General features: G+C 43.2%; 1 protein-coding gene across 1 annotated transcript in view; it reads right to left on the bottom strand.

The window, feature by feature from the left end:
- The window catches only part of CCDC13 (coiled-coil domain containing 13), a 32855-nt gene extending 20290 nt beyond the window's left edge, over positions 1-12565 (bottom strand). Inside the window, exons 1-3 of the mRNA XM_009994563.1 lie at positions 12348-12565; positions 7268-7416; positions 4457-4599 (exon numbers count right to left, since the gene is read on the bottom strand). Coding sequence (XP_009992865.1) covers positions 4457-4599; positions 7268-7416; positions 12348-12565 — 510 coding nt within the window. The remainder of the gene's footprint in view (positions 1-4456; positions 4600-7267; positions 7417-12347) is intronic.
- Between the last annotated feature and the right edge of the window lie 1073 nt (positions 12566-13638).

Genomic DNA, 13638 nt, shown 5'->3' with positions numbered 1-13638 from the left:
ATATATATATACACACACAAGCAAACAGAAAACATTACATATCAGGATGTACAGGTCAGGATGTCCTCTCTGGATTCTGGATGCTAGTTTACCCACTCTTCAGGAAAATCACTGGATATTTCATAAGAAGTACATATTTCTCTTCACCAAATGAATTTATAAGGAGGAATGACTATTGAGTAATGATGTTAAAGCTCTTTTGCTCTAGATGGGATAGCTCTAAGGTAGTATTTCTCAACCTGTGAAGAAAATGCCTCACTGCTTGCCACAGTTTAGGAAGGCAGGCACCTAACCCCTCCTCCTCTATCATGTCCCATGTTCAGGCTGCAAAGCTTTCTTCCTGGACTGGAATTAAGTGAATTAGGAGCTGGAAAGGCTGGGCAGTGTAGCTTTAAAGGGCTAAGGCTTCATTCTTTGAGGTGGGCAGAAGATCTTGATTATTTCCCTGAGTAAAAGAAGGCCCTAAGGAATAGCTGCTTCTTTAAAGTGACATCTGGGGGAACAGGGAGTATTTCTCAGACCCAGCTGTAATGTTACCCCTTCTCTGCAAGTACATCCATGGTTAAGCCACCTCTTCTGTGCAGCTCATAAACTCTTTTAGTCAATGGACTGAGAATGAGAAATTTCAGCTGGTGGTGGCAGCTGCTAGGTCAAATCCTGAGGACCTTTTCTGCAAACATCCTTTTGCAGTCTTTGTTCACATTGCTCCATTGCTTCCATGTTGTCTGTGGGAACACAGTCATGCTACAACACTGCTGATTTACATATTTTTCAGCTTTCATACAAGCAAAAAGCTAAAGGTTATGTAAAATAACAGCATCTTCCAGTGGAGAATGGACATATTGTGGTGGATTTGTAAGGTACCATTGCCACAATTCATTTAGCAGAGTTTAAGGCATCTAGAAGTAGAGACAAGAGATGAGGCTCAAACTCACAAATTAACATTTTCCCTGTTTTCTGTGTGGGTCTCTCACTAAAGAATGGAGTGTACTCAATACAATCAGGGCAGTCTAGGCCTCAGCTAACTGTGCAGTAGAAACCTTCATCTATCAAGTGGATGCACTGACTGCTGACTCAGTTTTGCTGCCCACCCACAGGTGTATGATCCCATTTGAGGCATCTGAGGGTACCTACCAGGCCTCCAAGCTGCTGCACCAGCATTGCCAGTCCTGTCACATCTAACAGCCCTGCAGGGATGCCTGAGAGGTCAAGTGACACCTCAGACTGTACTTCCATGCTTCTGTGCGGGCAACTGAATTGTACTTCAATGGCCTTGGTTCTTTCTACAATCAGTGGGAAAAGATGAGCCTGTCTAGACAGGGATCCAGCTCAGCTGAAGAGTAACTACAGAGATGTGAATCACTGCAGGGTCTCATCTGTGGCAGCTCTTTTCTCTTTCATCACTCAACATTTTCCACAGATACCTCCCACTGCCAAACGTTGCTTTAATTTTAACCATCTTTTATAGCTCCATATAGTTCCACTGAACAAGTACAATCCACAAACTCAGGCACTGACCAGGACTTTAGAGAAGAGCCACCTCAGATGAGGTTGTGAGAAAATACAGACCATGGAGCAGGGTATGGTCTCAGTGGGGTTCCCACCATGGTTCATCTTCACCTCAGATGGAACAGGTTGCTGTGTTTGGTTTTGATTTTGATGGTGCTGGTGTCTACAGTCAGATTAGTTCACATCTAAAGTGTCCCCCTCTGCTTTGACCAGCAATTACTATTTGCTTTGAGTTTGATTTCCTTTCCTGAAATGTCTGTGGTCCTTTCTTTTGGGTCAATGTCTGACAGTATTTTAAGTTTCAGTTTGAATAATGGTAATTAAACTTCTGCAGTAAGGGATTACAAGCAGGTTGATTTTTCTGGAAATAATTCATGGCTCTGTCCCCTACTTCTGTGATTTTGTAGGTCCACAGCTAAGCCTGATTTTAATTAGCCAGCCTGCCAATTGTTTGACCAGACCTCTCTGGATTGACATGATCACTCTGGATCTATGCAGGAGTTCTCAGAAAATTCAATCTACCATTTCTTGATCTTTCAGGAAGCTGCATTCAGATCCATGCATCATTCATGATCACAGTGACTGTGAATGATGAATTAAAAATGCATTTGTCAGGCAGGATGATGAATGTTATTGATCCATTGTTGTCTTCTAAGGAAGCAAAGCATTAAAAATCATCCCAAATTTTACAAGTATTGTGCAAGGGAGTGCAGTAGTAGCCAATGAACCAAGTAAACATTGGCATCAGGGCTTCTAATTTTAATTTCAGCAGTCACCTGAATAAAATTATTCCTGTGAAAGGTTACCATATATAAAATATTGTACTAAATTACAAAAAGATATTTGACTGAGTGAAGATTTGCAACTGTCTCAGCTCTGGAAGTACTTATGGCAGAAAACAGCTTTCATTATGTGGATGAATAGAGCTTGGAGTAATAAAGTGCTAATTCATGGTTAGTATTAAGGAGGTAGGGATCTAAATAATGGTATGAAATTTGATTCTTCTCACAGGCAAAAAAAACCCCCAGAAAACTATCATTGCCATACTGCTAGAAAGGCCTCTGTGCTTCAAATACAAGTGAATTTCCTAATTGGTATTTCATAAAACTTTCTCTGACTACAATTGATGGAAATCCTCTCCTAACTCCCTGGTTCAACAAAGATGGCAACAGCTGAGGGCACATGTCCCTGTCTCCTAGCATGGACAGCAATTACATGGACTCAAAGCAAGCACGGATGAACAGGAAATTCAAGATGGGGACGTGAATTAAATGCAGCTTCTATACCTCCTCTAGCCCACCACCTGGATCTCTATGTTTTCAGCATGCAAAAAGAGAACAAGAAAAATGCCTCACTTCTTTCTCCAGCTCTTTGACTTTGTTATTCAGCTGCTTCACTTTGGCTTTTTCCCTCTCAGCCTCAGCAGTGATCTCACGATTCTTTTTGGCCAATTCAACAATTTTAGTAGCTACCACATCTCCAGCTAAACCAGATGCCCCTGAAAAATATACATAAAAGCCAGTGACATATCTTACAGGCAAGATTCTGAATAGATGACGTTTTTGTTCTCTATCCAGTGCACAATGTACTTTTATTGTTGAATCCATTTCTCTCAGAGCTGTGCCAGGCACTTCAATGAACAAGTAGGGGAAAAGAGGTGTCAGTGATTCCAGCTGGATTGCTTGGTGCTTTGAGTCAGCATCCCACTGTGGCTAGCAAAGCCACACTGCACACTTCAGCATCAGCCACATGTCAGAAGGCCACCACAGTGGTCATAGCAACATTATTACTACATAGAAAGGCTAAAGGTGTTTTCTGCTCATTGCTGTGAGGGGCAATTATGAAGAGGTTTTTTCAGCATGTAACAGAAAAAGACACCACTCTAGTTTGCACTGGTTGTTTACTACTGGAAGAGTTCTTGAAACAGAGATGCAAACCTTTCTAGACATCTGTCCTAAAAGGTCAGGGACACTATTACAGTTGGGTCCTGGATGACGTCCAGGAAATTTCATTGTGCCTATTTATATATCCCTTGCAATTCTACATGGAGCATGACTATATGACTCTTTTAATTGCTCTTTTAAACAGAGACATCATTCACCTCTTCATCAGAGAGGGTTTGATTAGTGTCACCAATAAAGCAATTCCCTGGATGGGCTTGTGTGTCACTTGGCTTTCATTAACATCACGCAGGGGATGAAAAGTTGTCACACAAGTGCAGAATCAATATAATTGCAGAAAATGTCCATGGAAACCTCTAGTGCCAGTATCAGTGAGTATCAGCCTGCAATAACAAATCTTTAGTGAGATATACAGAGACTGAACTTGGCTGTTGTCACTCCTTTTAACTCTTTCATCCTCCTTCAGTGCTCTGAAGTAACGACTTCCTTACTGACATCTGTGAAGATTATACTCAAGAACCTGGGTGAGATGCAAGGAGGACAGGTTGCTCTTACGTGAATTCTGAGTCCCATAAAAGCCCTACAGACACCAAAGGGGCAATGCAGAATCCAGACAACAACAGAATATGACCCTCTGTCATTATTCAAAAACACTGTAGAGAAAAAAAAATAATTCATTATCTTTAAAAATGTTTCCACTGTTCTTAACCCTCCATCTGAGAAGTGTTTCCCTTCTCATCTAGAAGCTACTTTTTTTTACTTTTTTCTCTGTTTTCATAATAAATTACAGAATCACAGAATGGTTTGGGTTTTTTAAGTTTGTTAGAGAAGCTGTATCTCTTGTTCAACAAAGATGGCAACAGCTGAGGGCACATGTCCCTGTCTCCTAGCATGGACAGCAATTACATGGACTCAAAGCAAGCACGGATGAACAGGAAATTCAAGATGGGGACGTGAATTAAATGCAGCTTCTATACCTCCTCTAGCCCACCACCTGGATCTCTATGTTTTCAGCATGCAAAAAGAGAACAAGAAAAATGCCTCACTTCTTTCTCCAGCTCTTTGACTTTGTTATTCAGCTGCTTCACTTTGGCTTTTTCCCTCTCAGCCTCAGCAGTGATCTCACGATTCTTTTTGGCCAATTCAACAATTTTAGTAGCTACCACATCTCCAGCTAAACCAGATGCCCCTGAAAAATATACATAAAAGCCAGTGACATATCTTACAGGCAAGATTCTGAATAGATGACGTTTTTGTTCTCTATCCAGTGCACAATGTACTTTTATTGTTGAATCCATTTCTCTCAGAGCTGTGCCAGGCACTTCAATGAACAAGTAGGGGAAAAGAGGTGTCAGTGATTCCAGCTGGATTGCTTGGTGCTTTGAGTCAGCATCCCACTGTGGCTAGCAAAGCCACACTGCACACTTCAGCATCAGCCACATGTCAGAAGGCCACCACAGTGGTCATAGCAACATTATTACTACATAGAAAGGCTAAAGGTGTTTTCTGCTCATTGCTGTGAGGGGCAATTATGAAGAGGTTTTTTCAGCATGTAACAGAAAAAGACACCACTCTAGTTTGCACTGGTTGTTTACTACTGGAAGAGTTCTTGAAACAGAGATGCAAACTTTTCTAGACATCTGTCCTAAAAGGTCAGGGACACTATTACAGTTGGGTCCTGGATGACGTCCAGGAAATTTCATTGTGCCTATTTATATATCCCTTGCAATTCTACATGGAGCATGACTATATGACTCTTTTAATTGCTCTTTTAAACAGAGACATCATTCACCTCTTCATCAGAGAGGGTTTGATTAGTGTCACCAATAAAGCAATTCCCTGGATGGGCTTGTGTGTCACTTGGCTTTCATTAACATCACGCAGGGGATGAAAAGTTGTCACACAAGTGCAGAATCAATATAATTGCAGAAAATGTCCATGGAAACCTCTAGTGCCAGTATCAGTGAGTATCAGCCTGCAATAACAAATCTTTAGTGAGATATACAGAGACTGAACTTGGCTGTTGTCACTCCTTTTAACTCTTTCATCCTCCTTCAGTGCTCTGAAGTAACGACTTCCTTACTGACATCTGTGAAGATTATACTCAAGAACCTGGGTGAGATGCAAGGAGGACAGGTTGCTCTTACGTGAATTCTGAGTCCCATAAAAGCCCTACAGACACCAAAGGGGCTATGCAGAATCCAGACAACAACAGAATATGACCCTCTGTCATTATTCAAAAACACTGTAGAGAAAAAAAAATAATTCATTATCTTTAAAAATGTTTCCACTGTTCTTAACCCTCCATCTGAGAAGTGTTTCCCTTCTCATCTAGAAGCTACTTTTTTTTACTTTTTTCTCTGTTTTCATAATAAATTACAGAATCACAGAATGGTTTGGGTTGGAAAGGACCTTAAAGACCAGCCCAGGTTGCTCCAAGCCCCATCAAACCTGCCCTTCAACACTGCCAGGGATAGGGTAGCCACAGCTTCCCCGGGGTATATATTGGCTGCTTTGAATCAAAGTAAGGATTAAACTAACCCAAAGCCAGGCTGGTGCTTCCATGTGATGATCTTTAATTTAAATTTCACACATTTAATCAAAACTTCCAGTTCCCATGCAGTGTGGGTCAGTCTCTTGCCACATGTAGATAAGGAAGACAGAGGCAGAGGGCAAACTGCCACAAGCTGGCAAAGGAGCTGCAACTGGCTCCTGGTCCTGACCCAGAAATGGTTTATCATCTCCCCTTAATACAAGCTACAGATTGTTTTTAAGAATTAGGGTGTAATTTCACTGTTACTTAGTTCTGCTTATTGCTGGTTTCCCCCTTCTGCACGAGCCCGGTTATGGCTGATCTCCTGCACAACAGTGGCACCCGGTGGAGGACGTGCAGGCTGCACGGTTCAGATTTCAAAGGACACCAACGTCACTTTAGAAGCTGGACTTTGCACCAAGCCGGCATCGTGCGTGTGCCTGAATGCAGGCATTCAGACAAAAGGAGCCCGAATAAGGAACTTTACACCATGCAGCAGCGAAAGCTGAAAAACTGCTCTCTGACACTAACCAAAACTTGTCCAAAGTATTATTTTTATGGCCTGTCAATTTTTGTGCCAACAGTAGCAAGTTAGCAGATCTCTGAGGAGCAGAGATCACTGTGTACCCCTAAAGAGCACTGTACTTCTTTTAAGGGCCACATTAGGATCATTAACAATATTTTTCACCTTAGGTCTGACCTGTCTGAATACCAGAAGTCACTTGGTCCTTTCCATAGCTCTCTAAAGCAGGGAGTGCTGGTATTCATATTTTGCAGCTCATGAAATTGAAGGAAAGACACAGAACTTGAAGCATGCACATAATTCCATGTGTAAGTGTTATCATGTCAAGCCATTGTGAGGAACTTCCTCTGCAAATAAAGCAATGAGTCTCCTAATGAGACTCCTCACATGGGGGAGACATGTTTAGGAAAATCTGCAAATGCCAAACAGTGTCAGCTTTGACCCTGACAATTTTAGGTAGCAACTCTAAGTGTTGACTAAAGCTACACCCAAGTGTCTTAAGTATTTTCCAAGTTCAGAGCCAAGTGGTTTCAGTGCTACTGCAAATTACAACAGAGAAAAAGTGTCTCAGTTGAGAGCTGAATTGGGGTACCTCCTAAGCAGAAGCTTACTACAGGAGTGGAAAAGGAGGCAATCACAGCATGACTGAAATACTCTTTTTTAGCATAAAGCAGGTAAAGAGATGTCCCATGGATACTTCACTGCCAGGAGCTCTCAAGGAATCTGTTCTACCTCTACTGTCATCAGCATCAAGCCCACACTGGAACAAACATAGTGAGAATACAAAGTTACTGTGTTTACCTGACAAAGCCAACCTGTCCTCCTGTATTTTTTTCTGGAGTTGCTTTATTTCAAAATCTTTGTCTGTCACTAGTTTGTACAGCCTGCAGTTCTCATCTCGGACCTCTCGAAGCTGATCCTGGAGCTGCTCCTTCTCAGCTTCAAGCAACCTGTGAAAAAATAGGCCATGATGGCAAAGGTCACTGTCATGTGCTTCAAATAGATGCTTCCAGAAATAAAATCTTGAAAGGACCATATGCTGGATGAGCTGAGCTTACCAGCAATGAATTTATTGAATAAAGCAGAATATCCTGAACCTCAGATCAGAGCACAAGCTAACAATCTGATTTTTTCAGTTAACTTCCTTCTTCCTCAAAAAGTCTGCACTTCCTCTCTTTGTCTGGGGCAAAACATCACAGAACAGGGATCTTTCCAGGGCTCCAGAGCCTACTGAACATTCTCTTCTCACTGAGTCTTTTTTTTTTTTTTTTCGTAACCGTGGCTGTGTACCTTTGCAGATACCCCGCCCTAAGGAAGCAATGAATTTATTGAATAAAGCAGAATATCCTGAACCTCAGATCAGAGCACAAGCTAACAATCTGATTTTTTCAGTTAACTACTTTCTTCCTCAAAAAGTCTGCACTTCCTCTCTTTGTCTGGGGCAAAACATCACAGAACAGGGATCTTTCCAGGGCTCCAGAGCCTACTGAACATTCTCTTCTCACTGAGTCTTTTTTTTTTTTTAGAGGAAACCAGGCAGGCTGACCATTCAGCATCCCTGGCATTCAGGCTTTACTTTCTATACTTACTGAAGCCAGGAAGCCAACTGAGCACCAGCTACAGAAGCTGCTGCTGAGGTTCTTTATTTCAAAAGAAATGCTTCACAGCAATTCACAAGAGACCAATTTCTTCTGTCCTTCCTCTGATTTTCTTGGAACCTCAAGAGAATGGACTGGCATCAGTTTGCATTGTTCACGTTGCTTTTTGGAATTCATTTAGAAACAAAGATTATCAAAAGCCTTCTTAGTGGGGGGAAACAGCCTTGCTTCTCCTGTTCTTCAGTGTATTTAGTAACATGTACAGGTTTCATCTCTCTAAGATATTCAGAGAATTAGTGACTTTAATCTGTTTGCTTTTACATGATGGTTCCTCCATATGTAAAAACGAGAAGCTAAGGCCTCAGGGGCTCAATTCCATTGTGGATACTCAAGAATCTATTTGAGATGCTCCAGGATCATCTCAGCTCCCCATGGCCAGCAGGCACCCCACAGCATTCCTGGGAGAACTTCTGGGGCACAGGCAGAGAATGGAGAGCATCTCAGAGAGTACCTGCCACCCATGTGTGGACATATGAACCAACCCAAACAATTACTAATATCCCCCAACTTCAGACATACCTTTCAGCCAGACTCCTCCAGACAGCAGCCTTTCAGAATAGAAATGAACCTGTCTCCTTTCCCCAGAAAAGAAACCAAATGTGCTAATAGAAGCTGCAGTGACACTGTCTTTGGTAAATATGGCTGTGGTGGAGACTCTACTGGCTCAAGTCAGTGGTTCCCATTCTGCCTGACTCTTTCCACCTGAGCTTCCCAGCCTACCTGTGTTTCAGGGTGGGGTCCCACTGCATACCTAGACATGGGTGCCCCTCTCTGAGCAACAAGCCAAAATACCCACAAAACCCAAAATTACCACCAGTACTGCCTGCAGACCCACTGCTGCTGCAGGGTGGCATCAATCTCTCTCTTAACTGCCACTAAGTGCTCTGATGAGTGGACTCAGTTCAGTGACGCACACACAGGTGCCATTTGGGCTGCCCACCTGCTGCTGCTGGAGGGTGCAGGACTCCTGGGTCCTACCTGTTATTCCCATGTGGAAGTTCCTGACAGCATCTCAGACACCCCAAGACACCCAACCCAGCCAGATTAATTGACCCCTAGGTTTTTATTATCTACAGTGTGAGCCTGGATGTCTACACTTTGGTGACTTAATCTGGAACAATGTCCCACCTCTTTGGCCACAGAGTGATTGCTCCAGACTACAACAGGAGTAGGTAGCTTGGATGACCACAGAGATTGGGATAAAGCTACAGGAAGACAAGTCAGCTATCTCAATAGTCACCTACATCTTTTCTGTTCAGAAGTTTTAGCAAGTTTTTTGCTCCAGCTGGACCTTGGAGCTTTTAAATGCACACTCCACAGGTACAGGTCAGAATAAATGATTCCTTAGAGCCCTGCCATAAACAGCACAGTGAATTTATGACACAATTCATAATCCATAATTAAGCAATGCACTTATTTCAAAGCTGCAAATCAAAGGGAGATCAAAGGCAGCTGTTTACAAAGGAGAAGAAAGAAAACAGCAATCTGAGCAGAGAAACAGTGGAACTAAGTTATTCCCACATGTACCACTCATAGGAGTCAGCAACAAACCTGTGCATATTTAATTAGAGGCACATGGACAGGAAGATTTTTAACAGTTAGAGAATTAACATGGATAAAAGTTTCTAAGCCCTTAACACACCTGATCAGTGATGTCTTCCTCAGAGCTGGCTTCCAAGTCTTGACAAAAATCACTTGCAGTGGGAAGGACACAAATCCTAACTGCAAAGAGCTGGAGTTTCCTCTGAGAACCTTCTCCATCCCATCCCAGACTAACTCTACAAGTTACAGATGAGGTAGCAGGTTCCACCCAAGTGGTTCAGCTACAGAAAGCCAGCCAAAAGAAAGAGGCTGCCGAAAGGTAACCCTTTTCACTCTAGTTGAGGGAAACAACCAGGGGAAGCTTGCAGGCAAGACCTATGTCTGAAATCCAGGTAAGTGTCTTTTCCAACTCTGTTACAGATTCTCCATGTGATGGGGAGAATCAGTTAATCTTAAATATACCAAACAGAACAGGAAGGATAAAGTTACAGAAAGAACAAAGCAGAAAGACAAGCATGTCAGCTAAACACTTGCTTAGACAAAATGTAGGAGTAGGTCAAGAGGAAGGAAAAATGAACTCCCAAGGCTCAGAGGAAGGAAGACTTCTGAGAGGAGGATGTTTTCCAAGCTATAAACAACACTGACGTGCTGAAATCACTGCCACTGCAGGCCATATGGAGTCCTGTCACTCTGGAACAAGTTTCTAATGTGTTGTCATGGGAATATTGCAAAGTATATCCTGGAGAGACCCTTCCAGAAGCAAATCCTGCCCAGATTTGATTCACTCATAACTGCTCTGCTCTGCTGGATGGCAGAGGTAAATAAGCAAAGGACAACTCAGATAAACCTTGTCACACAGGGATTTTTAACAGTCAGTGCCACTGAAAATGGAGGTAAGTGACAGAATTACTCAGAACTAAACTAATGAACCATAAACAACTGAGAATTGCTGGGATTCTCCTGTGCTCAGAACCCCAGAGCACACACACTGCACCAGGATGTGCTATGGGAGCGTCTGAGCTCCTCTAACCCACCAGACAAACCCACATCCACACTGTGGGAATCAGTCTGCCCCTCCATTAAAAATAATAAAATAAAAACAACAAATAAAAGAACAGAAAAAAAACCCACCCCAGATCTCCATAGCAATCTTCTAACTCTTCTATATACTGAGAGGACAGCTGGTAGAGGTCAGATCAGAAGCCACAGCGAGGGGGCTATGTGCGAAGAAGACAATATATGATGCAAAGGTGAGAGCATTAGTTTATGGGAAGTGAACTCCTTTTTTTCCACACAAGATGTCCTCTGCAGCCTGGACACATTCCCAAAAGCATCTGAATGTGTCAGTGGTTCCCTCCTGGGTTCCCTGCATCCTCACAGAAGCTCTGCTGCAGCTTATGCACTTGGGCGAGCTTCAGAAACAAGCTGAGCCGCACAGTTTCACAGAGGGATGTTCAGCATTTAGGGAGGAATAAACCCTGGTTAGTGGCTTGATAAACTTTGGTTAAGGTGCCTTTCCTCCCAAGAGAATCTGGGAGGGGAACCTGTCTCAAAGGTATATCCCTAACTGTGGTTTTCCACCAGTGATCTGCTGGTTTTGGCAGAGCTGCCTGCTCCTCCTTCCTGCCCCTGTATCACAGGCCAACATCTCATCATGGCCCAAATAAAACAGTCTGTGGCACTTAAGCTATAAACCAGATCACTGAAATGGCTTGAGGGAAAAGTCCCTTGCCCCAGAAAGCAAGTCCAGTTTCCACCAAACAACTCTATCAGCACAGTTGCAGCAGTGGAGCAGAAGCAGGAATTTCTTCAGCTGGCTTCACCACTGAGAGGGAGCAAATCCCTGAACAGCCAACACTGCAGTAACTGCTGCATCTTTGGGATGTGTCCAACTTCAGACCTGCTCTAGTTTGTACAAAAAAAATATTAATTGGTTCAGATGGAAAGACTGACTCTATCCTAGGAGGAAGATGAATCATCTGAGCTGGGGTTTCAAACTTCTGCTCCAATAAATTTAATTATGCACTCAGCTTCAAAACCAAGATCAAGGGAGATCCACATCAGAATGTCCAATGTCCTGGTAATCCAGACACTACCCCAGTGGCTGAGATAAGACCTAAACCCCTGTTACCAGTAAGATTTTAAGCCCTACCTTGTATAACCCTGTCAAGCATCTTCACCAGGAGACAACTCTGTTTATGAGACCCTCCTGTATAGCTGGCTGTCTTCTGATCTGCTAAATGAGGCTACATTGCAAAGACAACCAGTGGAACACTCTTCTGGGCTGCAGGACTTTGGCTTGCTCCCATTAGCTGCTTTGCACTTATTTGCCTTTGGAAATGATTCATATAGGGCACCTGTTTGTTAGCAAGGCTGGGCAGGACCTAATCAACACTTCCAAGAACGTTAGTGAGCCTGAATGACTGGATTTTGTCAGATAGTACCTCCAGCATATCACCCTTAACCCCCCTGTTCCACTCCTCCTTTGCCAAACACTGATAATAAAGAGCACAACACAAGGAGGATAAAAATGCCAGGGAGGGAGTGAATCTTTTTGGAATAATGAAAGCCCAATATGTGAAGACAGAAAGTGTTCTGCCAACTTAATGTGAGTTTCATAACATCCTATACAAAATATGCTTCTGTGACTTCCTGGAGGAACTGTGCTGCTACACATTTACCTTTTGCTTTCATCTTCATTTACAGGCTGTCCTGTTTCAAGCAGGTTTAGATCATCTGGGATTCTGAAAACCTCCTTTGTGTTGCCATTATCATCCTTCAGGCTGCTCTGCTTTTCCTTCTTCTTCTCCATTAGGTTTTGCAGCCGCTTTTGCTGTTGCTCTTGATAAGCCTTAAACTGGCTTTTAAAATGTTCACTCTCTTTTATGTCTGACTCCATTGTTTACTAAAAGCATAACAAGAAGACAATAAAAAGTGACAGAGAGCAGAGATCAAGACTGCTTTGGAAAAACATCCTCTTCTAGCAGCTGCCTCACTGTTTCTCCTCACTGACCTCTGCACAGTCTCCCTGCTGCCTTCTCCTCCCAGCCACTGTGCTTTCCAGCCCCACGGCCTTGCTTCAAGTGCCTTTTTCCATAAACAGCTTCCAAAGAGTCCTCAAGAAAGTCTTTTCCACCCTAGTGTTCAAAACAGCAATGTTTTGAAATATCTTCAAACAGATCTGTTTAAATAAACATTGTTACAGAAGAGCAAGTGAGGGTCAAATCCAAGTGAATGGGGCAACTACATTATACTGCATAAAGGGAACATGTTTATGAAGGGAACTGTTTAAGACCCAGGTGCATCCAGCCTTCCTTCCCACATTCCAAAAAAGGTACAGATCCCCCCATTTTTTGTGTTAATGTGGGACTGTCAGAGGAGGAAAGATCTCTGCTTATCCTAATGCTCCCTTTGGGCACTAGGCACCAGGAGTGTGGCTTACATCTTTCCCCTAAAACTTCTGAGCATTAAGTGATAACATTAAGGCAATAATAATATTGCTACCCATTTACAAGTCTAGAGCTTTACTTAGCACGACTAAAGATGATCAGTTTTCTGATGTGTTCCAGCCCACTCTCCTTCTCTTGGACATTCACTGTCAGCAAAAAACCTATGGCCTGGGAAAAGCAGCTGGGAAGAACTTTCAACATGCTCCACTGGGTAATCAACACACTGAGGCAGCAATCACCCTGACAAAATGCAACATGTCCCTTTGTGCCCGAACGGAGAGACACTGCAGGCAGTTTTCCCTCCACACCGGCCTCTGGATCCCATGGGTGTGGACAAGGTGCACTAAGGACTGACAAGTGCAAAGAGCAGAGCCCGGTGCCTCCGCACAGCCTCGTGGGCACGAACAGACAGCCTGGGGGCAACCTCTGGCCCTCGATCCTACCTCGGTAAGGTCTCCAGACCTAGCACGGAGGGACGTGCCACAAGGCCGCTGTGTGGGGAGACGGGATTCCCAGCCTTGTC

Source organism: Chaetura pelagica, unplaced genomic scaffold (genome assembly GCF_000747805.2).
Source record: "Chaetura pelagica isolate M959 unplaced genomic scaffold, ChaPel_1.0 scaffold130, whole genome shotgun sequence".
NCBI lineage: Eukaryota > Metazoa > Chordata > Aves > Apodiformes > Apodidae > Chaetura > Chaetura pelagica.
Note: the sequence above shows the minus strand (reverse complement) of the source record. Positions and strands in the feature narration are given on the sequence as shown.